Source organism: Oncorhynchus clarkii, chromosome 3 (assembly GCF_045791955.1).
Source record: "Oncorhynchus clarkii lewisi isolate Uvic-CL-2024 chromosome 3, UVic_Ocla_1.0, whole genome shotgun sequence".
In the NCBI taxonomy this organism is placed as follows: Eukaryota; Metazoa; Chordata; class Actinopteri; order Salmoniformes; family Salmonidae; genus Oncorhynchus; species Oncorhynchus clarkii.
Window position 1 is genome coordinate 64,176,513 of NC_092149.1, and position 27,093 is coordinate 64,203,605.

Consider the following 27,093-nt stretch of genomic DNA (forward strand, 5'->3'; position numbering starts at 1 on the left):
CAAGAGCTTTTCATTTCAGCTAGTTATGCAGTCTCCTAGCCAAAGTTGCCAAGGAATTGGGCTCCTGTCCTGTCCATCATATCATATCAATAACACAAGATGAGGGCATTGTTGGTTTGCCACGGCAGCAGGCAGGAGCGCTCCCTGACCGCACATCACCGACACTGTCCCGGGAGGGGTTTCTATGACAACGTCTGGCCGTTGAGGCACTCCCGGCGCAGGCACTGTGCTGGCTTCCACCAGTCCCCATTGTGACAGCGGCAGATGGTGCAGTCGTCCACCTTCACTTCAATACCGGCTGGGATGATCGTCGTTCCGGCAAAGCAATTTGGACCTGCCTCATGGGAGGAAAGGACGAGAGCGAGAAGAGAGGGAGGGAGAGAGATGGAAGAAAGACAAAGAGGGAGGGAGGGTAGAGAAAAGGAGAAATGAGTGTGGTGGTGGTTCTCTCGGGGGGGTTCTGTTAGAAGAGGATGGCAGAGTGATGTGGAGAACCCTGCCTGGGGAGTTTTGAAGTCAGAACCGATGCACAGATCCTTTCACGGGCATGCACCGATGGGCTTGTTTTTGCAACACTAAAGCGCTTTTGTTAGCCTGGCTCTCCCTTGACGTAGAACGCGTTGCATCCTAATGCACCGCGAGCAGAGGAGGAGAGGAGGCTGGCAGATAGGGCAGGCAGCGGCTTGGAAGCACAGAGAGGGCTGGAGTATACACACACACACACACACACACACACACACACACACACACACACACACACACACACACACACACACACACACACACACACACACACACACACACAGAGAAAGCTGCTTTGAGGGGCAGGAGGGAGATTAATCACTCCTAGTCTGCATGGAAAGGCCGCCTCAGCCTCTGTGGAAAGTCCCTCTTGAACACAGAGCTACAGTCTGCATTTTATGGCCTCCGCTATCCTTTCTCAAATACAAAGCTAACACAGAGCTATAGTTTGCATGGAAAGGCCTCCTCAGTCTTTCTACAAAGTCTTCTTCAAACACAAAGCTCCCCTACATCATATTCTTACTGGTATCTTTTAACTAAAGTTGCAAAGGGAGGGTATATTATTGGAAACTTAAGAAGTTTACCAGTCACCTACCAGAATTTTGGTATCTTTCAAGGATTTTATGCAATCCATCACAAGACATCTAGTGGTGTCACAGGCGTCTGTAATTATCTCTGACCCTCTGTGTGGACTTATCACATGTAAAATCTTTGAAAATTAGATAAGATGATTACATTTTTTTTATGACAAAGCTGTAAAACATGATCCTAAATATAAACCATCAACTTAGTGAATACCATTGGTGTCGGCATGAAATATATATATATTTTTTTACACACTTTTATTTATTTTATTATGTCAAAATATATTTGTTGCCAATGTTTTGGTGTCAAACTGGTGGCAGTTGTGAAGAAAAGTCAATAGTTGGAAGAGTTAACTGAAAGAATTAACTGAAAAAAATGCCATTGTTGATTAGATGCTTTTTACTTTAATTAGGCTAGTTTTGTTGAACCATATACTAGAAGCTAATCGACAATATACAGTAGACACAGATATAACAACATTCTTAATATATATGAATACAATTTTATTTGTATAAGTTACCAAATTTACAATAGATTGCCATAGATTTTCTGTTAATTACCAAAATTACTGAAGATTCTGGTAACTTACAGTTGAAGTCGGAAGTTTACATACAGTCGAAGTCGGAAGTTCACATACAATTGAAGTTAAACTCAGTTTTTCACAATTCCTAACATTTAATCCTAGTAAAAATTCCCTGTCTTAGGTCAGTTAGGATCACCACTTTATTTTAAGAATGTGAAATGTCAGAATAGTAGTAGAGAGAATGATTTATTTCAGCTTTTATTTCTTCACATTCATCACATTCACATTGTGAGTGGGGCAGAAGTTTACATACACTCAATTAGTATTTGGTAGCATTGCCTTTCAATTGTTTAACTTGGGTCAAACATTTCGGGTAGCCTTCTACAGGCTTCCCACAATCAGTTGGGTGCATTTTGGCCCATTCCTCCTAACAGAGTTTGTGTAACTGAGTCAGGTTTGTAGGCCTCCTTACTCGCACACGCTTTTTCAGTTCTGCCCACACATTTTCTATAGGACTGAGGTCAGGGCTTTGTGATGGCCACTCCAATAGCTTGACGTTGTTGTCCTTAAGCCATTTTGCCACAACTTTGGAAGTATGCTTGGGGTCATTGTCCATTTGGAAGACCCATTTGTGAACAAGCTTTAACTTCCTGACTGATGTCTTGAGATGTTGCTTCAATATATCCACATAATTTCCCTACCTCATGATGTCATCTATTTTGTGAAGTGCACCAGTCCCTCCTGCAGCAAAGCACCCCCATAACATGATGCTGCCACCCCCGTGCTTCATGGTTGGGATGGTGTTCTTCAGCTTGCAAGCCTCCCCCTTTTATCTCCATCCATAACGATGGTCATTATGGCCAAACAGTTTTATTTTTGTTTCATCAGACCAGAGGACATTTCTCCAAAAAGCACGCTCTTTGTCCCCATGTGCTTTGCTGTTGTTCTGGAATTGATTTGCACTTTTCGCACCAAAGTACGTTCATCTCTATGAGACAGAACGCGTCTCCTTTCTGAGGGGCATCATGGCTGCGTGGTCCCATGCTGTTTATTCGTGCGTACTACTGTTTGCACAGATGAACGCGGTATCTTCAGGTGTTTGGAAATTGCTCCCAAGGATGAACAAGACCTGTGGAGGTCTACAATTCTTTTTTCTGAGGTCTTGGCTGGTTTCTTAAAATTTTCCTATGATGTCAAGCAAAAAGGCACTGAGTTTGATGGTAGGCCTTGAAATACATGTCAATTATCCTATCAGAAGCTTCTAAAGCCATGACATAATTTTCTGGAATTTTCCAAGCTGTTTAAAGGCACAGTCAATTTAGTGTATGTAAACTTCTGACCCACTGGAATTGTGATACAGTGAATTATAAGTGAAATAATCTGTCTGTAAACAATTGTTGGAAAAAGGTATTGTGTCATGCAGTAGATGTCCGAACCGACTTGCCAAAACTATAGTTTGTTTACAAGACATTTTTGGAGTGGTTGAAAAACTAGTTTTAATGACTCCAACCTCCAAGTATGTAAACTTCCGACTTCAACTGTTGGTAATTACCAGTAGCTTTGCAATCCTACTTGTGACAGACTTAACAATTAATGTTTTTCAGTGCGCACATGAGATTTGGTTCTGGGTGCTGAGATTAGGAAAGCCTTGCAGCCTCTCTAGAAAGTCTTCCTCGAACAGAACTTCCCAGCACACCATAGCCTACCATACACCACACCAACATCTTATTACACCAGCAAATAATCCTGATGAATGATTAAGGCGGAATCTGTTTTTTCTTGAGATTACATTAGTTTTGCGGTTCCCTTTTTCTTCAGATAAGATTTGTGTTCCTTTTATCCCAAGATTTATTTAATATCTATGGAAAAGCTAATTATCTCCAGATTGTGTTTTTGATAATCAGATGGCTTGTGAATGACTTACCCTGCTGCCTTCTATGGGTGCGTTCCAATAAGATCTCCTTTCTTCTGAAGTGTGCACTCGTTCACGACTTTCAAAAAATCTAAAGGCATTGGATGGGTGGAGGCATGGGTTAGTGGGAGTTTCCACCATATTTCGAATACAAGTGATTTCCCTTCAAATCAGTGCAGGGAAGTGAACAAGTGCACACTTTGGGCGGAAGGAGAACAAGATCACACTTTGGGCGGAAGGAGAACAAGATCACACTTTGGGAGCATGGAGAACAAGATCACACTTTGGGAGCATGGAGAACAAGATCACACTTTGGGAGCATGGAGAACAAGATCACACTTTGGGCGGAAGGAGAACAAGATCACACTTTGGGAGCATGGAGAACAAGATCACACTTTGGGAGCATGGAGAACAAGATCACACTTTGGGAGCATGGAGAACAAGATCACACTTTGGGAGCATGGAGAACAAGATCACACTTTGGGAGCATGGAGAACAAGATCACACTTTGGGAGCATGGGAGCATGGAGAACAAGATCACACTTTGGGAGCATGGAGAACAAGATCACACTTTGGGAGCATGGAGAACAAGATCACACTTTGGGAGCATGGAGAACAAGATCACACTTTGGGAGCATGGAGAACAAGATCACACTTTGGGCGGAAGGAGAACAAGATCACACTTTGGGAGCATGGAGAACAAGATCACACTTTGGGAGCATGGAGAACAAGATCACACTTTGGGAGCATGGAGAACAAGATCACACTTTGGGAGCATGGAGAACAAGATCACACTTTGGGAGCATGGAGAACAAGATCACACTTTGGGAGCATGGAGAACAAGATCACACGTTGGGAGCATGGAGAACAAGATCACACTTTGGGAGCATGGAGAACAAGATCACACTTTGGGAGCATGGAGATATATAAATCGAGACGTAGCCAAGGATTCATAGTTTTCCACTCCTTTTGCAATCTCATAAATAGCTATTCTACACAACAACCACAGTGATAGATTTTAGTATTCAGGTTTTGTGCTCACAATCTTCAGGAAACAGCACCTTTTTATTATCCTGCTACAGGAGAGCATGCAGGTGGTGGCAGGAATTTTCTGTCTCCAGTTTTAATCATTGAAACGAAGCAATCAGTGGCTCAATTGGTGTGACGGTGACTTTGGAGCCGCTCTTTTAAACAGTCCAACAGAGATCTATAAAACCTTCTAGATTCTCTGAAGGGCGGGCCTTTCAGTCTAAACCTATTCCGAGGATCGTTTCTAGCAGCAGAACACTTCCACCTACTCTCAGGGAAATGGCTTTACTGATTGATTTGTGTGACCAGCAAGTTCACAATGACATTGTCTTTGTCCAAAACGATCAGGTCAAAAGTAGTGCACTATTTAAGGAATGGGTCCTGTTTCAAATGCACACTTAACCGTCTGTTCAAATCACATATGATAATATTAGGAGTGATCATATGTAAAAACAATAATAATAGACTTACACATTATAATAGGATACAAGCCCCACATGAGGGACATGAACCAGCAGAATTCCAAATATGCAATGACAAAACTTCAGTGTTTCTCGAAGGTCTAATATTTATTGCATTCAAATATCTTGTCTCTAGGCCTGGGTTGGGCTCAATTCGAAGGCAGTCAATTTGATAATCGAAAAAATGAAAAGTACTTTTAAAAAGTTTTGTGACTACTGTATCTGCTGGACTAAACAAACCTAATGGCCTGATCCAATATATAACACACCAAAAACCCTCTAGTCTACTACCTGCTTCCAACACATTACCCACTCACCCTCATCTATGTACAGAACGAGTCTCCTCTCCTGAAATTATGTCTGCATAAAAACATTACGCACATTACAACAATTCAACAATCATATTCTACCACCACCTGCTTCCAACTCCTTACCCACCTCACCCTCATCTATGCCCAGGAACACTCTCCTGGTCTTCTCAGACATGATAAAAGCCCATCGATTGACCTGTACCTCAATGGACACATCATGAGTGAACTATTGCCAAGCCCTAACTCCCATTGATCCACCATCCACCCTTAGTATAGCTAGCATGGTTTACAGACAAACAGGGCAGAGGTTGATGAGAGAAGTGAGCATCGAGCAGCCCTGCCATGTGTGGTTGTTTACGACTGGAGAGTCACAGCAGGAGGAAAGCACAAGATACTTCCCAAATGACACCCTATTCCCTTTATAGTGCACTACTTTTGACCAGAGCCCTGTTCAGAAGTAGTGCACTATAAAGAGAATATGGTGGCATTTGGGACATATCCACAAGCAAGGACACAGTCTCCACTGCCTATCACTGCAGAAGATTGACAAGACAAGGCTCTGGGACTTTGGGATGTTGCTCCATTCAAAGCCAATGCTTGTCTGTCAGGGCTGTCAACAGGGATGCATGTTACCTGTCCACAGCTGTCTCTGTGTGTTGTCACATGACTGTCCACCTGGAAGTTACAGTGACAGACGGTTCAGATGAACAGTAAAAGACAAAAGCTTATAAGACTAGCTCATTTCCATGTGTATTTCCCCTGTAAAAGTGAAAAACAACTTTATGTAGGCTACATTTACATTATTCTGCATGTAAATTCATATTCTATCCCTTTATGATATAGCTAGGTTGTTCAAAGCAAAACCTAACAGACAGTTGCATAATGCTGAGGGTTTCCTCAGCTCCTCAGTTGCCCAAGAGGAAACCTTGAAGAAAGCCTGATGAAGCCCTCTACATGTTAGGGTACTTTAGTCAACATGTGTCTGCTGATGCATGGAACAGTTCATTCTCCATGGTTATGTCTGCATCCCAAACAGCACGCTACCCTCTATATAGTGCACTACTTTGTGTCAGGTGCAGTCCTCTGAGGGTAAGGTGACCAGATTTTGGAAAAGTTTTTTTGGTGGGGACGGTAGCAGCGCGATAAAAACAATGGCATGGAACTACGTTTAAGAATACATTTTCTCTATAGTCCTTTCAATGAATTGTATTAATTATAACACAGAAATGGATTACCCCTCCACAATTTTCTTAATCTAGTCATTTTTTATTCACACAAATTCGGTTTAGCCTATGTTGTTGGATTCACTCTCTGGCCATGGGCATGGTTGTTCATGCGGTAGTTATAATGTATCACTTGTTAAAACGATCATTAACAGGTCATGCAAATGTGATTGTATACACCGTTTGATTATTGAAATATCAGTGACAATTTAACATCAGAGTTGCTTTTTACTTTCTGATGGCTAATCGGGAACATTTTCGGGGACAGATCTAGCCAGGTACAAGCCACCAAAATAGGTTACTGCCCCTGGAAATCAGGGACGCCTGGTTGCCATATCTAAGGGGTCATATGGAAATGTTTTGTTTGGTTTTCCAGACTTTGGCATAGCTCTGTGAGCATGCAAAACAGTGGGATCAGAAAGTGTGTGTGCGTGTGCGTGTGGTCACGTCCGCATGGACTTCAGAGACTTGTGTATCCTAACTGTAAGTTGCTCTGGATAAGGACATGTGCTAAACGGCTAAAATGTTAAGGTAAATATAGGAAATAGGGTTCCATTTGATATGCTTACTATCTATCCAATCTGAGGGAGGCTTTGTAGTCTTGAAGCGAACCATCATCTCAAGAGCAGGCGAAGTGAGAAGGCATGTCTCTCTGTCTCCTGCAAGCTCCTAAAGACGTCCAACTGGAATAGGCTACAAAAATGGATCTGTCCTCTATCCTCCCACAGTACACCAGGAATGAGCATTACACGAAACACACACACACACACACACACACCCACACACAAACACACACACACACACACACACACACACACACACACACACACACACACACACACACACACACACACACACACACACACACACACACACACACACACACTCCAGGCTCAAGAGAATAATCTTGCCAGAGCTGGCAGTGGTTTCTTAGGGGGGTGGAGATGGCAGGCTCGCTTAAATGCCACCGCCACAAGGGCGTCACCGTATCCTGTCTGTGTGGATTAGTGCTTCCTCCAGCTGCAGGCCCAGTGTGTGTGTGTAGCGCGCACGCTTGTGGGTGTGTGTGTGTGTGTGTGTGTACAGGCATCTTCCTTGTACACCTTCGTTACCCTCTGTCAGAGAGCTTAGCCTATATAGGTCAAACTACGCGACAAAGGAAAATACGCAGTCATTTTAAGGTAGATAATATTTTGATTTCATCTGAAGTCTAAATTGGGAAATGTATTTATTCATCTATCTATATATTCTTCAATGAACAATATCCTGAGTGGATACTCTAATGTGGATTTCCTTGATCAACCATCAGTTCAGTCCCTCGATTGGCTTTTCCTTTGATAGAGTTAGCCTATACTAGGGCAAAATTATCATCATGAATTCTGACCAGCAAGACTATATCCTCATAGTGGGTATTTTGGCTCAGGTAACAAAATATACATAATCAGATGATAATTAAATCATTATGTCATTCCAGCATATAACGTTCATGATCTTTGATTGTCCCAGTTGTTTATTGATCAATCCAGCCCCTGAGGCTAATGAAACCAAATGAGCCACAACCAGACCAGCCAGCTACTCTCTCTCTCTCTCTCTCCCTCCTTCAATCTCTTGGATTGGGCTGGCTCAGCCATATCTCCTGCCCTGACTCCTATAACTAGCCAATGAGCCATCGGAATTCTATAATTATAATTTGGGGATTGGTTGCGACTGACAAGGGCATCAGGGCAACATGGAGATAAAGGGCCCTCCGGGGGCCCATTATGAGCAACACACACACACACACACACACACACACACACACACACACACACACACACACACACACACACACACACACACACACACACACACAGTTATGCTCTCTCTGGATGCCCCGTAATCAATGGGCCAATCTGAGCCTGTGTTTTTTCTGCTTAGTGTGTCGTATTTAATTAAAGCAGTTAGTATTGTCCTCATTAGCAGTCAGGCAGCCCCCCAAGGTAACGATTTATATAAAACATAAAACACTGAAAGAGACTGAAGACTGATCATCAAAAGACAGACATAGAGAAATATATCATCTTTTCATTGGTTTCGATGTCATAAAAGTTTAATAATTTTGTATTGTGTGTGTGTGTGTGTGTGTGTGTGTGTGTATGTGTATGTGTGTGTGTGTGTGTGTGTATGTGTATGTGTGTGTGTGTGTGTGTGTGTGTGTATGTGTGTGTGTCTGTGTGTGTGTGTGTGTGTGTGTGTGTGTGTGTGTGTGTGTGTGTGTGTGTGTATGGGTTGAGTTTGAAACAGTTACAGGTTTCACGTTTATTTGCGTAATAAATGTGTAATGACTACAATGGAAATGTTACTCTCACAAAAAAAACTATAAGATCAGTAAGAAATATACAAATACACTAGCCTCGTTCATCATTCTGTTTTGTGAAACAATGGTGAGCACAGCGTCAGTCTGGTTTACCAGGCTACATATACACAACAATCAGCAATGCAAACGTAAGGTTCATGTACAGAAAGTTTGTGAGTGAAACCGGTGTGTGTTTGTGTGTGTGTGCATGTGCATGTGCATGTGCATGTGCATGTGCGTGTGCGTGTGCGTGTGTGTGTGTGTGTGTGTGTGTCCGAAAGACACAACTGGAAGAGCCCTTACCGTTTTTACAGATGGGACAGCACTGTTCTGGCTCGTAGACTGGGTTGACACACTCTGGGACGGCACAGTCAGAGACCACACAGTGCACCTCGTTATTTGGTTCACAGCGACACCACTCACAAGGCGAAGGCTGGAGGGAGAGAGGGGGAGGGAGAAAATGGAGAGAAAAGAGAAAAATATATATTTGAATTGCATTTGAAAACCAATCATCTTACCATTGTAAACAACATGCTGGCAAGATTACTATTAATATCAAGTTGGTTTCCCTGACAATAAAAAGCCTTGAAAAAATACAAGGTTTATTCGACTGAACATTAAAAAGGTCAACCCAGGTCTGTAAGGTTACTCATTAAAACTCATTTGTAAACCCATTTGAACTCCTCTTGAAAAATATTATATGACCAATCACCGTGCCTAAGCCACAATGCTTCGTCTAGTCAACCTTGGGGAGAATTCTAAAAACAGATATTGAATTGGAACATATCAAGCAAGCCAAATCAACCGTATCTACATTGGACTAAGAGAAAACTTAGCCCACTTCAAACAGAATGAACTCCAACAGTTGTTGTCAAGCCATGTCTACATAAGCTGAAAACAGTTAGTTTACCCACTGACCACATTTCAATCATAGTTTGTGCTACAGGCCATTTGTTGTGTAGAATTTATGCTGTAATGTTGTAAGGTACAGTGAAAGCAATTCACTGGCTCTAGAGAATGACAAAACTATCTTTCATTTGCACATTCAGCCTCAGCAAATGGTTTCCTTTTAGCAATATTTAAAGTCCCTGCGGCCCCAATGGCCTTTTCTCTGGCCCAACACCCAAAGTGTGCCAATTAAACACACTTCCATATGTATGAGTCAACATCTCTCTGCCTGCATCTCAAATGGCTCCCTATTCCCTATATAGTGTACTACTTTTGACCAGACGTCTATGGGCCCGATCAAAAGTGGTGCACTATAAAGGGAGTAGGGAGCCATTTGAGATGCAGACAGAGAGATGTGCCTGGCTGGCTGGCTGGTGCATGTGTGAGTCAGGGTCAATAGGGTAGAGTGATGAGAGAGAGGCGAGCCCTGAGCCCTCTCAGTAGCCAGGGTGTTTAAACTTTGTACATAGTGTAATTGCCAAACTGAGACTGTTCCACACACTAATGATCCCCTGTCTATTCCTTCAAATTGAATTAATAACACTGTTTGGCCTCAGAGCCAAGGGCTTGTGAACTTATCCATGGACATGCTCCCTAATTGTGCTGAGCTCAATGTTAAACAAGAACAAACAAACAAGTTTGTGTCTGGGGGTGAAATGGCAGTCTTTAATTGTCAACTGAAACTGAATGACTTTTACTGAGAAAAACCTCACTGTTTGTAATACCATACTATATCCATGCAATTACCACTTTATCCTGCGCTGTAGTGTAAAGTGCTAACCATATTCCTATTGAACCAAATCTTTGGTGAGATTAAATATTGGTTTTGAGTGTGCTGGCCTATTGGGTCACCTGACAGGCAAACCTGTTTACTTTAATACAAATCAAAGACACAATTCATAAAGAATCTGTTCAAAGTTGAACAAACAACTAGAATAACAGTAGCATCCCTGGGATTGAACTGACTACTTTATTGGCTGGGTGCTGGTTAGCATACATAATGCATTCTCAATCACGATTTAATTTGAGAATGCACTTTTGATCAACGTAGATATTGAACCAAATGTAATCTGGTGAGATTAAATCTTGTTTTTTTCAGTGCACTAGTCTGTGGTCCCCTGATTTAACCAAACCAAGTAAAAAATTCTTACAGAATTCGCTCAAAGTTGAACAAACAACAACAATCTCAGTTACATCCTGGGGATTGAACAGATGTCTGCTTGCAGTATTTTATTGGCTAAATGCTGGTCAGCACACATAAACCATTCTCAATTACAATTCCATCTTAAAATGCAATCTTTATCCGCAGACCAGTCTGATTGCAACGTTTCCAACACATGAGAGACATTTAAAGGGATATGAAATTGTTATACAACTGTAGCATTGAAATTATGATCTTACAGAACCTTTGGAGGATGTGAGCTGTCAGACAACTCAAGCATCCTCTGCTTGTATAACTAGTAAAACGTCATTTCATGATACAGACTTTAATGAAACCTGCCATATTCACAGGTTTCGTCCATTTTTCAAACACTACCAGCCTCTTCAACCTGTGATACCTATGATTGACATTTGAATAATAAACATTTTCACGCAATTGATCTTTTCACATACCTATAACTTTGTCCCTTTGAAAAATACTGTGAAAACATGTCTCTCAGCACTAGACGCACAGTAAAATGCCTTAAGTGTTCTGTATGTAAATGTATGGATTTATATAGCTGACTGTCCTTTGGGTGAATTTGCTTGATCTGGTGCCACATTTATGGGGGAGGTTATGAATCCGAAACATGCTAAAGGTTAAAACACTGACAACAAGCCTTGACTGAACTCTATTTAGCATCATATACTCAACATTTAAAAATCATCTTTATGGCACAGATAGAAGATGTGAAATTGCACACTACTCCTGGAGGGACACATTATATATGGATGGTTGAATTCAACTGTATCTATTATTTATTTAATTTTTCTAAATTGTGTTTCTTCCCTACTGTATTTGTTCATGTGCTGTCAGGGGGTCTCTTACGAAGACTGTAAGATTAATTTATTCAACGGAATCAACCAGAACAATTTCATATTTCTCTGTAATCATGACAAGACAAACACAATAAATACAATTTGTTGACTGGTTGCATTGTCATACATTAGATTCATCTGAAATAACAGTATATTTAGCCTTAACGGGAAGGACCCTTTCCGTACTTATTTTATCTCAATAATACATTGCAGGCAAGTGCACACGTCCATCAATTAATTTACTGTAACAGGGATAGAGTGCTTTCAATGAAACCCTGTGTGAGATTTATTGTACTGTGAAGTGAATTCATGCCCTGGTCTGTAAGTACTACAGTAACTCACAAAATAAAGTAGAACACCAAGACTATATTTAGCCGTGCCGAGGGATGTGTTAGTATGTTTCTGAATCAAACTATATGGTGATTTGTGAGCCAATCCACATTCACATTAAAGTGAACTGACCATCAACACAGCAATCAAGACTGTAGTAGTTGAACTCTGAGACTTTTGGGAGGAGGGAAATGAGGAAGACACAGACAAACTCCCTGGGGCGTAGATAAGGATGCAGTTTGGGGTGAGGGAGAGGGATGGGGAAAGTCATGCAGTTGCAGGGTGCTGGCAAAAGTGATGAGGGCTATGGAAATCCAAAATACATGCTAGTGACGCCCACGTCAAAACATCTTATCTTAGCAGGGTGATGGAGACCAGAGAGGAAAGGTGGATTGGAGATGGGAGATGAAGGGATGAGAGAGGGGAGGTGGAGATGGGAGATGGGAGAAGAAGGGAGGAGAGGTTGAGATGGGAGATGAGGGGATGAGAGAGGAGTGGTGGAGTGGAGACGGGAAAGAAAGGGAGGAGAGGTGGAGTGGAGATGGGAGATGAAGGGAGGAGAGAGGAGAGGTGGAGATGGGAGATGAAGGGATGAGAGAGGAGAGGAGAGGTGGTGGAGATGGGAGATGAAGGGAGGAGAGAGGAGAGGTGGAGATAGGAGATGAAGGGATGAGAGAGGAGAGGAGAGGTGGTGGAGATGGGAAAGGAAGGGATGAGAGAGGAGAGGTGGAGTGGAGATGGGAGAGGAAGGGATGAGAGAGGAGAGGTGGAGTGGAGATGGGAGATGGGAAAGGAAGGGAGGAGAGGTGGAGTGGAGATGGCTGATGAAGGGAGGAGAGAGGTGGAGATGGGAGATGATGGGATGAGAGAGGAGAGGTGTAGTGGAGATGGGAGATGAAGGTATGAGAGAGGAGAGGTGGAGATTGGAGAGGAAGGAATGAGAGAGGAGAGGTGGAGTGGAGATGGGAGATGAGGAGAGAGGAGAGGTGGAGTGAAGATGGGAGATGAAGGGATGAGTGAGGAGAGGTGTAGTGGAGATGGGAGATGAAGGGATGCGAGAGGAGAGGTGGAGATGGGAGATGAAGGGATGAGAGAGGAGAGGTGGAGTGGAGATGGGAGATGAGGAGAGGTGGAGTGGAGATGGGAGAGGAAGGGAGGAGAGGTGGAGTGGAGTGGAGATGGGAGATGAAGGGAGGAGAGAGGTGGAGATGGGAGATGATGGGATGAGAGAGGAGAGGTGGAGATGGGAGATGAAGGGATGAAAGAGGAGAGCTGGAGTGGAGATGGGAGATGAAGGGATGAGTGAGGAGAGGTGTAGTGGAGATGGGAGATGAAGGGATGAGAGAGGAGAGATGGAGATGGGAGATGAAGGGATGAGAGAGGAGATGTGGAGTGGAGATGGGAGATGAGGAGAGGTGGAGGTGGGAGATGAAGGGATGAGAGAGGAGAGGTGGAGTGGAGATGAAGGGATGAGAGAGGAGAGGTGAGTATAGATGGGAGATGAGGTGGTGGAGATGGGAGATGAAGAGAGGAGAGAGGAGAGGTGGAGATGGGAGATGAAGGGATGAGAGAGGAGAGGTGGAGTGGAGATGGGAGATGAAGGGATGAGAGAGGAGAGGTGGAGATGGGAGATGAAGGGATGAGAGAGGAGAGGTGGAGTGGAGATGGAAGATGAAGGGATAAGAGAGGAGAGATGGTGGAGATGAAGGGATGAGAGAGGAGAGGTACACCACCCTACCTGATTGGCTCAAACACATTAAGAAAGAAAGAAATTCCACAAATTTATTCCAGGTGACTACCTCACGAAGCTGGTTGAGAGAATGTCAAGAGTGTGCAAAGCTGTCATCAAGGCTAAGGGTGGCTACTTTGAAGAGTCTCAAATATAAAATATATTTTGTTTTGCTTAACACTTTTTTGGTTACCACATGATTCCATATGTGTTATTTTATAGTTTTGATGTCTTCACTATTATTCTACAATGTAGAAATAGTAAAAAATAATGAAAAACCCTGGAATAAGTAGGAGTGTCCAAACTTTTGACTGGTACTGTAGGTCCTGGATGGCAGGAAGCTTGGCCCCAGTGAATTACTGGGCTGTACGCACTACCCTCTGTAGCGCCTTAAGGTCGATGCCGAGCAGTTGCCATACCAGGCAGTGATGTAACCGGTCAGGATGCTCTCGATGGTGCAGCTGTAGAGCTTTTTGAGGATCTGAGGACCCATGCCAAATCCTTTTAGTCTCCAGAGGGGGAAACGTTGTTTTCATGCCCTCTTCACGACTGCCTTGGTGTGTTTGGACCATGATAGTTTATAGGTGATGTGGACACCAAGGAACTTGAAACTATCGACCCGCTCCACTACAGCCCCGTCGATGTGAATGGGGGCATGTTCGGCCCCCCTTCTTCTGTAGTTCACGATCATCTCCTTTGTCTTGCTCACATTGAGGGAGATGTTGTTGTCCTGGCACCACACTGCCAGGTCTCTGACCTCCTCCCTATAGGTTGTCTCATCGTTGCCGGTGATCAGGCGTTAGGCTTGTTGTGTCTTCAGAAAATGTAATGATGGTGTTGGAATCGTGCTGGGCCACCTTAGTCAATAACTAATTTATAAAGTTAGTTATAAAAGGAAGTTGCTCAAACTAGTTCAAAGCTCCAGTTCTCTTTGGCCTACGTTTGTGTCTCGTTTGTGGCTTAATCAGCATTTCAAATTAAAACAATGTTTTTTTCCTCAGGCAAATTGGAAAGGAAAATCTATTTGAGCAACTCATTTTAGATGCGTTTTAAAACAAGTTTCCTCTCATAGGTGTCAGTGCTGAAGAGCACAGTTGCTAATTACTGTAGGATGTACACTGTGTGGGCAATGGAGGGGGTTTGTGTGTGTGTGTGCGCCTGCACGCACGTGTGTGGGTGGATGTTCTTTCCCCTATTCTATGTATGGATGTATGGTCTGGTATTCCTGTAATATTTGTGATTGTGAAAGGTAATGTATTTTGTTGTGGAACTTCTACCGCTGTAACGGCGTTCTTCGTTTGTTGAAAGAGAGGACCGAAATGCAGCGTGGTGGTTACTCATGTTCTTTAATGAAATAAATGACGATACATGAAATAACTAAATGAATACGAAAACAACAAACGGAACGTGAAACCTAATACAGCCTATCTGGTGAACACTACACAAAGACAGGAACAATCACCCACAAACAAACAGTGAAACCCAGGCTACCTAAGTATGATTCTCAATCAGAGACAACTAATGACACCTGCCTCTGATTGAGAACCATACTAGGCCGAAAACATAGAACTGCCCCAAAACATAGAAAAACAAACATAGACTGCCCACCCAACTCACGCCCTGACCATACTAAATAAATGCAAAACAAAGGAAATAGAGGTCAGAACGTGACAGTACCCCCCCCCAAAGGTGCGGACTCCGGCCGCAAAACCTTGACCTATAGGGGAGGGTCTGGGTGGGCGTCTGTCCGCGGTGGCGGCTCTGGCGCGGGACGCGGACCCCACTTCGCCATTGTCTTAGTCCGCCTTATTGTCCGCCTCCGTGGCTTACTCACCATGCCCACCCCTCTCAATGACCCCACTGGACAGAGGGGCTGCTTGGGACAGAGGGGCAGCTCGGGACAGAGGTGAAGCAGCTGCTCGGGACAGAGGGGCGGCAGCTGCTCGGGACAGAGGGGCGGCAGCAGCTCGGGACAGAGGGGCGGCAGCAGCTCGGGACAGAGGGGCGGCAGCAGCTCGGGACAGAGGGGCAGCTGCTCGGGACAGAGGGGCAGCTGCTCCGGGCGGAGGGGCTCTAGCGGCCCCTGGCTGACTGGCGGCACTGGCGGCCCCTGGCTGACTGGCGGCCCCTGGCTGACTGGCGGCACTGGCGGCCCCTGGCTGACTGGCGGCACTGGCGGCCCCTGGCTGACTGGCGGCACTGGCGGCCCCTGGCTGACGGGCGGCACTGGCGGCCCCTGGTTGACTGGCGGCACTGGCGGCCCCTGGCTGACTGGCGGCACTGGCGGCCCCTGGCTGACGGGCGGCACTGGCGGCTCCTGGCTGACGGGCGGCATTGGCGGCTCCTGGCAGACGGGCGGCACTGGCGGCGCTGGGCAGACGGGCGGCACTGGTGGCGCTGGGCAGACGGGCGGCACTGGCGGCGCTGGGCAGACGGGCGGCGCTGGCGGCGTTGGGCAGACGGGCGGCGCTGGCGGCGTTGGGCAGACGGGCGGCGCTGGCGGCGTTGGGCAGACGGGCGGCGCTGGCGGCGCTGGGCAGACGGGCGGCGCTGGCGGCGTTGGGCAGACGGGCGGCGCTGGCGCTGGGCAGACGGGAAGCTCAGATGGCGCTGGGCAGACGGGAAGCTCCGGCAACGCTGGGCTGAGTAGCTCTCCTAGCGCCGAACAGGCGGGAGACTCCAGCAGCGCTGGAGAGGAGGAAGGCTCTGGTAGCGCCGGAGAGGCGGGAGGCTCCGGCAGAGGCGCCGGACAGGCGGGAGGCTCCGGACAGGCGGGAGGCTCCGGCAGAGGCACCGGACAGGCGGGAGGCTCCGGCAGTGCTGGACAGGCGAGGCGCACTGTAGGCCTGATGCGTGGTGCTGGCACTGGTGGTACTGGGCCGAGGACACGCACAGGAAGCCTTGTGCGGGGAGCTGCTACCGGAGGGCTGGGGTGTGGAGGTGGTACTGGAAAGACCGGACCGTGCAGGCGCACTGGAGCTCTTGAGCACCGAGCCTGCCCAACCTTACCTGGTTGAATGCTCACGGTCGCCCTGCCAGTGCGGAGTGGTGGAATAGCCCGCACTGGGCTATGCAGGCGAACCGGAGACACCGAGCGCAAGGCTGGTGCCATGTAAGCCGGCCCAAGGAGACGCACTGGAGACCAGCTGCGTAGAGCCGGCTTCATGGCATCAGGCTCGACGCTCAATCTAGCCCGGCCGACACGCGGAGCTGGAATATACCGCACCGGGCTATGCACCCGCACTGGAGACACCGTGCGCACCACTGCATAACACGGTGCCTGTCCGGTCTCTCTAGCCCCCCGGTAAGCACAGGGAGTCTGCCCAGGTCTCCTACCTGGCGTAGCCATACTCCCTGTTAGCCCCCCCCCAATAAATTTTCGGGGCTGCCTCTCGGGCTTCCTTCCGCGCCGCCGTGCCTGCTTCGCCAACTCCATTCTCTGATAACCTTCCGCGCACTGCTCCATCGAATCCCAGGCGGGCTCCGGCACTCTCCCTGGGTCGGCCGCCCACCTGTCGATCTCCTCCCAAGTAGTATACTCCATGCCATTGCTGTCCATAACGTCCTCCTTTCGCTGCTGCCTGTTAACACGCTGCTCGGTCCGAGTGTGGTGGGTGATTCTGTAACGGCGTTCTTCGTTTGTTGAAAGAGAGGACCGAAATGCAGCGTGGTGGTTACTCATGTTCTTTAATGAAATAAATGACGATACATGAAATAACTAAATGAATACGAAAACAACAAACGGAACGTGAAACCTAATACAGCCTATCTGGTGAACACTACACAAAGACAGGAACAATCACCCACAAACAAACAGTGAAACCCAGGCTACCTAAGTATGATTCTCAATCAGAGACAACTAATGACACCTGCCTCTGATTGAGAACCATACTAGGCCGAAAACATAGAACTGCCCCAAAACATAGAAAAACAAACATAGACTGCCCACCCAACTCACGCCCTGACCATACTAAATAAATGCAAAACAAAGGAAATAGGTCAGAACGTGACAACCGCAGTCAATCACCTCTGAGTCTGATCCGTGTTTAAAAAAGCTGTTGCAATGCCCTTATACACGTGAGCAGTTGAAAGAGAGTTGAAAGATCTTCAACCAACAGAGTAGAACCTAAAATGTGCCATTTTGTCAAAAATGTATCTTTAGTAAATCAAAGCATTTTTTTGTAGAACCGCTGCAGTCACTTCTGTTGTGACTCTGATGAGTGCACTCTTATTCAATAGATACAGAGGTGTCTCTCTTGGGTTCCCATGCCAGTAGACTGTCTCCAATCTGCCTCTCTTGGAATCCCATGTCAGTAGACTGTCTCTAATCTGTCTCTACTGGGCTCCCATGTCATTAGACGGTGTCTAATCTGTCTCTCCTGGGTTCTCATGTCATTAGACGGTGTCTAATCTGTCTCTCTTGGGTTCCCATGTCATTAGACATTGTCTAATCTGTCTCTCTTGGGTTCCCATGTCATTAGACATTGTCTAACCTGTCTCTCTTGGGTTCCCATGTCATTAGACTGTCTCTAATCCATCTTTCTTTGGTTCCTATGCCAGTATATTGTGTCTAATCTGTCTCTCTTGGGTTCCCATGTCATTAGACTGTCTCTTATCCGTCTTTCTTTGGTTCCTATGCCAGTATATTGTGCCTAATCCTTCTTTCTTGGGTTCCCATATTTTAGACTGTGTCTAATCTGTGTCTCTTGAGTTCCCATAGTTTAGACTGTGTATAATCTGTATATCTTGGGTTCCCATGCCATGTCCGTAGACTGTCTCTAATCTGTCTCTCTTGGGTTCCCATGTCAGTAGACTGTCTCTAATCTGTCTCGTTTGGGTTTCCATGTCAGTAGACTGTCTCTAATCTGTCTCATTTGGGTTTCCATGTCAGTAGACCCTATCTAATCTGTCTCGTTTGGGTTTCCATGTCAGTAGACTGTCTCTAAACTATCTCTCTTGGATTCCCATGTCAGTAGACTGTCTCTAATCTGTCTCTCTTGGGTTCCCATGTCAGTAGACTGTGTCTCTAATCTGTCTTTCTTGGGTTCTAATGTCATTATACTGTGTCTAATCCTTCTTTCTTGGGTTCCCATATTTTAGACTTTGTCTAATCCGTCTCTCTTGGGTTCCCATGTCATTAGACTGTCTCTAATCTGTCTCTCTTGGGTTCCGTTGTCATTGGACTGTCTCTAATCTGTCTCTCTTGGGTTCCCATGTCATTAGACTGTCTCTAATCAGTCTCTCTTGGGTTCCCTTGTCAGTAGACTGTCTCTAATCTGTCTCGTTTGGGCTCCCATGTCAGTAGACTGTCTCTAATCTGTCTCGTTTGGGCTCCCATGTCAGTAGACTGTCTCTAATTCATCTCTCTTGGATTCCCATGTCAGTAGACTGTCTCTAATCTGTCTCTCTTGGGTTCCTATGTCAGTAGACTGTCTCTAATCTGTCTCATTTGGGTTTCAATGTCAGTAGACCCTTTTTAATCTGTCTCTCTTGGGTTCCCATGTCAGTAGACTGTCTCTAATCTGTCTCTCTTGGGTTCCTATGTCAGTAGACTGTCTCTAATCTGTCTCATGTAGGTTCCAATGTAAGTAGACTGTCTCTAATCTGTCTCTCTTGGGTTCCCATGTTAGTTGACTGTGTCTAATCTGTCTCTCTTGGGATCTCATGTCATTAGACATGGTCTAATCTGTCTCTCTTGGGTTTCCATGTCAGTAGACTGTCTCTAATCTGTCTCATTTGGGTTTCCATGTCGTTAGACCCTATCTAATCTGTCTCGTTTGGGTTCCCATGTCAATAGACTGTTTCTAATCTGTCCCTCCTGGGTTCCCATGTCATTAGACGGTGTCTAATCTGTCTCTCTTGGGTTCCCATGTCATTAGACATGGTCTAATCTGTCTCTCTTGGGTTTCCATGTCATTAGACTGTCTCTAATCTGTCACTATTCGGTTCCCACGTCATTAGACATTGTCTAATCTGTCTCTCTTGGGTTCCCATGTCATTAGACATGGTCTAATCTGTCTCTATTCGGTTCCCATGTCATTAGACTGTCTCTAATCTGTCACTATTCGGTTCCCATGTCATTAGACTGTCTCTAATCCGTCTTTCTTTGGTTCTCATGTCAATAGATTGTGTCTTATCTGTCTCTCTTGGGTTCCCATGTCATTAGACTGTCTCTTATCTGTCTTTCTTTGTTTTCCATGTCAGTAGATTGTGTCTAATCTGTATCTCTTGGGTTCTCATGTAATTAGACTGTGTCTAATCTGTCTCACTTGGGTTCTCATGTCATTAGACTGTGTCTAATCTGTCTCTCTTGGGTTCCCATGTCAGGAGACTGTGTCTAATCCTTCTTTCTTGGGTTCCCATATTTTAGACTTTATCTAATCTGTGTCTCTTGGGTTCTCATGTCATTAGACATTGTCTGATCTGTCTCTCTTGTGTTCCCATGTCATTAGACTGTGTCTAATACATCTTTCTTGGGTTCCGTTGTCATTAGACTGTCTCTAATCTGTGTCTCTTGGGTTACGTTGTCATTGGACTGTCTCTAATCTGTCTCTCTTGGGTTCCCATGTCATTAGACTGTCTCTAATCAGTCTCTCTTGGGTTCTGTTGTCATTAGACTGTGTCTAATCTGTCTCTCTTGGGTTCCCATGTCAGTAGACTGTTTCTAATCCATCTCTCATAACAATATGTGAAGTAATGCCTAAGAGCAGAGAGCTACAGAATTTCTACACAGTATTTGCAATAGAAGTAAGAAACTATATTCAAGAGCCTCAACATTATGCACCAACAAATCAAATCAGTGTGGCTTGTCGGACTTATGTTGCTTTTTGTGTCTATTTTTGAATTGATGGGGACTCAACAACAAATGTCCTTGAGGTCCTTCACAACCCCCTCTCTGTAACCCTCTCCATAAGGAACTCAGTCAGGAGCACAGATGGGATGGGGATTGATCTGAGTTCACATCCCAGCCTTATAGCCTGTTCTGTCCTGTTCTGTTCTGTTCTGTCCTGTTCTGTTCTGTTCTGTCCTGTTCTGTCACGTCCTGCCAGCCTGGGACATAGATATAGAACAATTGTTTTATCTCTATGGCCTGGGATCTGAACTCACCCTATATCTCCTGGTTCTTGATTGGAGCTGCGCTGCAGAGTCTGGGGCTGAGGCTGGGGGAAGGGCCGGGGGTAGTACAGGCGCGGAGGCGGGAGCCACGATGGGCGGACTGGTCCCTTCCTCGTCGGACGGGGAACCCTGTAGGTGAAACACCTACCGAGGGTGAGTGGCATAACTCTCTCATATACTCTAATGTACTCTATTTTTGATATACTTATACTCTTTCTATCTTATATACTACAAAACATACATCTAAAAAAAGGATATTTACCATCAGCGGTGAGTGGCACATCTCTACTGAGAGTGGGATATAGTATACAGCACAGCAGCTCCCTGTCACCCAACTGTCCACCAGACCTAATAAAGTAGCTTCCCTCCAACTACATTACATCTACATAAATAATGGACTACTGCCCAACAGAGACTGACTCAGCATTCTGCGGATGGAAAGATTCCCTTTCTGACGAATGAGGTCTTTAAGGCTGGAGCACATTTCTTAACAGATTACAGGGCACCATCCATGATCAATCAATGGTCAATCAAGTCATTCTTTATCAATGGGTTTTTATTGCTGACATGGCATCTATAGAATGTAACTCGGAGACACTTGCTATGGGTAATGCACAAATTATTGACATTCCCTCTTCCATCAGTGAATTAGTATCTAAGAGAAACATAAGATGTTGGACAAGGTGGTGATATAGTCTAGTCTATGAAATTAAATCCTGCCTTTTGGGTGTTAGACATACTGGTCATAAACCCGGTGTTTCTATCATACTCCCTATGGCTGCATGCCTGCTTGTTTAGAAGAGATATTAGAGAGATTTCCAACCTTATAAAGATCTAATCTGCCTTGTGGGTCTTAAAGATGCTGATATCTGTTGGACTCCTTCCTCGCCTGCTGTGTTCAGTAAACATGGAGCTCTGCATAAAGCACCAGGACGAGGGCAAAGGAAATGCAAACCAGTCCTGTTGGTATCCTCTTAATTGGGTCTTTCTTTAGAAATGACTGGCTCCCTTTGATTTCTGTTAACTCCGCTAGACACCATGCAGTCCTCGTTTTATACAGTAATTCAAAGAGATATAATAATTTCATATGTCTTTCATGCTTTCATAAACAGGCACTTTCATGCTGGACACAACCATGGTTTTATGACTTTAGCTTCCTCAAGTCATCAGATTCCTGTCACGAATCAACAGTCCCACAACAGTGATCTGATCGAAACTTTGAAGCTGTGGTCAATGGCCATCCTTGCCTATATCAATTATTTATCTAAACTAACTGAAGAGTGGCCATTTTTATTGTTCCAGTCACAGTTTTCCCTCTATGTTCTGCCTCCATGTGTAATTTCTCTGTTGAGAAAATCGATAGGAACAAATTAATGGTTTTTCAAGAGGCGGGAAATGTCCTTCCCTCTCGCTGGGCCCCGCCACTCAAGGTTAGTGGGGATTGGAGGTTGAGATGCACTATTGATGGACTTGATCTCACATCAAACCAGCAGGCTTTAGACACGCTCACAGGCCTCTCTCTCTCTCCCTGAGGGGAGCATGGCTGTGCATCCCAATACAGGGCTAAGAGGCTTCATTGACGTGCCACTCGTCCACCCAACACCGATCCACTCTGCATCCCAAATGACACCCTATTTCCTTTACAGTGCCCTACTTTTGACCAGAGTCCCATGGGCCCTGATCAAAACTAGTGCACTAGAAAGGGAATAGGGTGCCATTTGGGACGCAGTCCCAGTCACCGATCACAATGGATTAAGTACACAGGTGTAAATGCCTGATCTCTCACAACCTTATTAGCAACACACTGCTTCACTGAAGTCCCCCATACTAATTAGCTAATGCCAGGCCTCTTGCTAGAGATGTAAGAGCATTGTAAGTGATATGGAGCTGTCTAGAATTAGTGGCAGGTGTATTACTTGGGATGAGCAGTCACAGTTTGATTGAATTGAATTGAGTTGGAGAATATGATCAAGGACATTAGGCTAATCAAATAAACTACCTGGCCTTTTTGAGGGATTAGATTTCTTGGAAACAAAATAACAAATAATAACGTAACAGAAACAAGACAACTATGGTCTGTGCCCCTCAAACTCAACTCTGGACCTTGAAGCCAGTTCCACTGCTTTTTTTTCATTGTTACTCTCTAATCATGGACTGATTTAGTCCTGGGACACCAGGTGGGTGCAATTCATTGTCAGGTTGAACAGAAAACCAGCAGGCTCTGGACCTCGTAGGGTAACAGTTGAATACCCTTGGTCTCTGTGTTGCATTTACCACCAACCTAGACAAACTTGTATACCAAAATTCACAACAATACTTTAGGGACCATGATTTTCTGGGGAATGGAAATGGAACATTAGCATAATTTGATGTAATGCTAACCATCACACAAGTGGATGATTGGGAACACAATCACAAAAGTGTAAATGTAAACAATGTCATTGGTCACCTCAACTACTCAAACTATACAATAAAATACAACCACCAGTAGAGCTCAATCATGTGCAATTGTGTGACAGGGTTTTAGCAGAAGTACTTTAGGTTGGTCTTTATATTACAACACATTTTCTGTTAATGTAAGTCAAACAAAAGATTTCGAATGAGATCATCTTTGCTCTCTTCTATAAAATGTCCTTAGATTGTTTAGTTTCACTGAAACAACTGACATTCAGTCTAGTCATTTCATCATGTTTATTTGGTATGAAGAGGATTAGGGAGGTATCATGCGATTACCCTGATCTTGTAGCTAGTTACTAGAAAATCTCGTATTTCACATCGCTAAACATTTCACATTGCAGAACAACTAACAACTACCCATTACTATTCAGGGCATATCTCTGGTTTTGTTTATGTTTGTCATGTCAGTGCTGCTGTTACAGTATTCAGCTCATCTGTATTCGCCAGGTGGTTCCTCCTGTCACTGTGACGGGTCTAAGAAATGCATCTTCTGAGGGAAAAGTTGGCACAATTCCTTCTCATGTTTATAACGAATGCTGCATTATCCAGCATAGTTGTAGTAAACACTGTTGGGTATAGGCAACAGTATATGACTGAAAAATTTGTCTGAAAATGTACTCATTCCTGGTCCTTACTTTTTTAAATCTGTAGGGTCAACTGACTCACTCACAGCACTATAGTATAGGCCCTGTTTATAAGCCAGTATTAAGCAATGCTAATGGTGTTCATCATTGGTCAGTATAGACTAGGGCTGTCCACGCCAACACTAAATGACTCTGACCTCTTCTCCTGCTCTCACCCGACTGACGCATACCCCTCCTACGCTGTGCTACAGCCTCTTCCACCATGTAACGTCCCACTCCAACCTGGGTATGTGTTTCATTCAGTATGGTAGACAAGCCTACTTCAAGCATGATACAATAATACTCAAACCATGGCTCAAAGCATCTCCAGTTTGCCATTGATGAATTTGCTTGCTTGGGAAATCTCCAAGCCCATTGACACAGTGTGAGGTGCCTGTAGTTATTGTGCAGCACATAGTGCCATTGCGAATCAGCCATTTCCGTTAAATAGGACAGACGTCAAATAATGCAGTGAGTTAATGAGTTCATGTTGCACCGTGACTCTACAAACAGAATAGATTACATGGATTCTCCTACCAGCAGAGACCATTGAGGTAAAACAAAACACCAGTTATAGTTGACCCTCTCCATCTGGCATGGCCATGCAAATCTTTACACTTACTATATTATGAGAGGGCAAACATTACAATCATGTTTTGAGTGGAATGGTTGTTGGGGTTGCAACAATTATGCAGTCAACACTGCTGCATTGTTTTGATCACATTCAATTGTTCTCTCTCAGGTCATTACCTAATTAAGCAAAACGAATTATATGCCTGATTATGATGTGCATTGTGGTACAAATGTAATTGCATCCAAATTTTGAAATTAACATTTTACATTTTTACAAACGATTGATCAATAGACCATGCAAATTAGACAATAAACACAAAACATCCCTACCTTAAATTCCTCCAGGATCTTGTAAGTTTTTCCCCGGTATTCACAAAAGTTTTTAACCTCCTTGCATTCTGGACAACATCCATTGTGCTCCACTTTTGTGCACTTCGGGTGTATCTTGGGGCACTCTGGCTGGTCGCACACTGGCCCGTCCTCGGTGCAAACGCACGGGCAGTTCGAGTGTCCCGGGAAGAAACGTTCCCCCAGTTTGTAAACGAAGCCACTGTCGTCCACGCAAACTTTCCCCCGGTAGTCGTCGAAAATGATGGTGTCGCTGTTGGCAGTTAACTCCGCCTCGTCCGCGGCGTAATCCTCGGGACTGAAGGAGGCTGGTGACACAGTGGCGTGGAGGGCGAGGAGGACAACGCAGGTCATTGGAAAGAGAGGGCCCATCCTTCGCCGCGGTATTCCTATTGCATTCAAGGAGAGGGTCGAAGTTGCATTTACTTTACCCTTAACTTTCCATTCACTGTCTGTTCTTGCATGAAGCAAGACAAGGCTGTTTGGGACAGGTGCCAAATAAACATCCTGATGATATCATACAAATGGTGTGGGATATTTTCAATTATACTTATTCACAACTGCGGACACAATCACAGTAAAGGTTTACAATCTAAGTCGTCTTTGTGTGTGTGCGTGAGAGACAGACATACAGACAGAGAGAGAGCGAGAGAGAGAAATAAAGAAATTAAGAGGGACAATATGTGTATTAGAATAAATAAGACCAATAAACAGCAATTAGTAGACAAAATTTCTTAGGCTAATGTTGGATTCCCAAAAAGGAGGTCGCCCATTGCATCGGTAGCGGAAACCTACCAGGTAAAGTATTGGTACAGGCTCGTAGGCTACATTGCAAACACTTGTGTTTTCTTATAGACTAAAGGCTATGGCACCTTGAACCCAGTGCAGTTCAGAGTGAAAGTATAACCTAATCTTATAGGTCTCATGTGCTTTGCTTTTATACAAATATAAACTGATTTGGATCTTCAATGTGAATTACATGACCAACAGGTTTCTCCATGTTAATCATTTGAACACTCTTGTCAGTGGGGATTTAATCACCCCCCCCCATGCTTAGTGTTGATTTTATTTGTTTTTATTTTACTTCAACAGCCTTTACCAAAAGAATGACATATTTCCCCAGTCAGTGCTTAATGCGCAATAGGCTTTCCCCTCGCGATGGTAGCTAAAAGAACGGAATTCTATATTTGCCTCGAGACTAAACTGAGCTCTGTTCATTATATTCCTTCCTGCCAAGGGAGAGACTCACTGAATCTTAATTGACCGAAACATTTCTTGACAATATTGTTGTCCTCAAATACCAATCTAAAGTAGGCCTATTTCCTATCATTACATTTATGACATGAACTGCAGAATGTCAGTATTTAAAGTAAGAGAAAGATCCAAGAGAAATAAGATGTGTTGACAATGGAAAAAGGAGACGAGGTTTTACAATGGATTTGACAATAAATGGGAAGGTGGATAAACTGGCCATTACAGACTGACTCACCGCGTTGAAATGCCTGGTTCCACTGGTAGGAGTCGGGATCAACAGAGATCCAAACCGGTAGAACGGATTAAACACAGGACACAGCAACTTCCAGATGAACAATTCGATAAAACCACCAGGCTCCAGATAAAAAGATAATCCCCCTTCAGTTGCTATTGTTGTGCGTAAAAGCAGTTAGATACTAGACCATTGTCGGTACCGATGCCTTTGGAGCAGCGCGAGCGATGTGATATGCACACACAAATCGGTCTGATACATGATTATCCCTTATTTCCCAGAGATTAAGATAACAACACCACAATAGGCAGTTCACGTGTGAAAAATAAGACTCGAAAAATTATAATTCCCTCTATTGTTGTCAATAGGCTGATCCTAGACGTCCACGGCAGTGAGGTTCATTTCAATCAACTTCCAATTGCTGCAGATCAAAAACACCATTCGGTCTTGTTGCATACATCCAGCAGCGCGTGCATGGCAATGGAAAAGATAATAGACCAGAGATCCGGAAGATACAACTTTAAGAGGAGAACAAATATCTAAAAGATACGACATTTACACCT

General features: G+C 44.6%; 1 protein-coding gene across 1 annotated transcript; it reads right to left on the reverse strand.

Annotated features, from left to right (window-relative positions):
* On the reverse strand, positions 1–26,585 carry LOC139406077 (von Willebrand factor C domain-containing protein 2-like). Its single transcript, XM_071148545.1, has 5 exons — positions 26,534–26,585; positions 25,027–25,433; positions 21,035–21,172; positions 9,205–9,334; positions 1–334 (listed from the first exon to the last, which is right to left on the reverse strand). Exons 2-5 carry the CDS (start codon positions 25,414–25,416, stop codon positions 183–185), a joined length of 810 nt encoding a protein of 269 aa, XP_071004646.1. The 5' UTR covers positions 25,417–25,433; positions 26,534–26,585; the 3' UTR covers positions 1–182.
* Between the last annotated feature and the right edge of the window lie 508 nt (positions 26,586–27,093).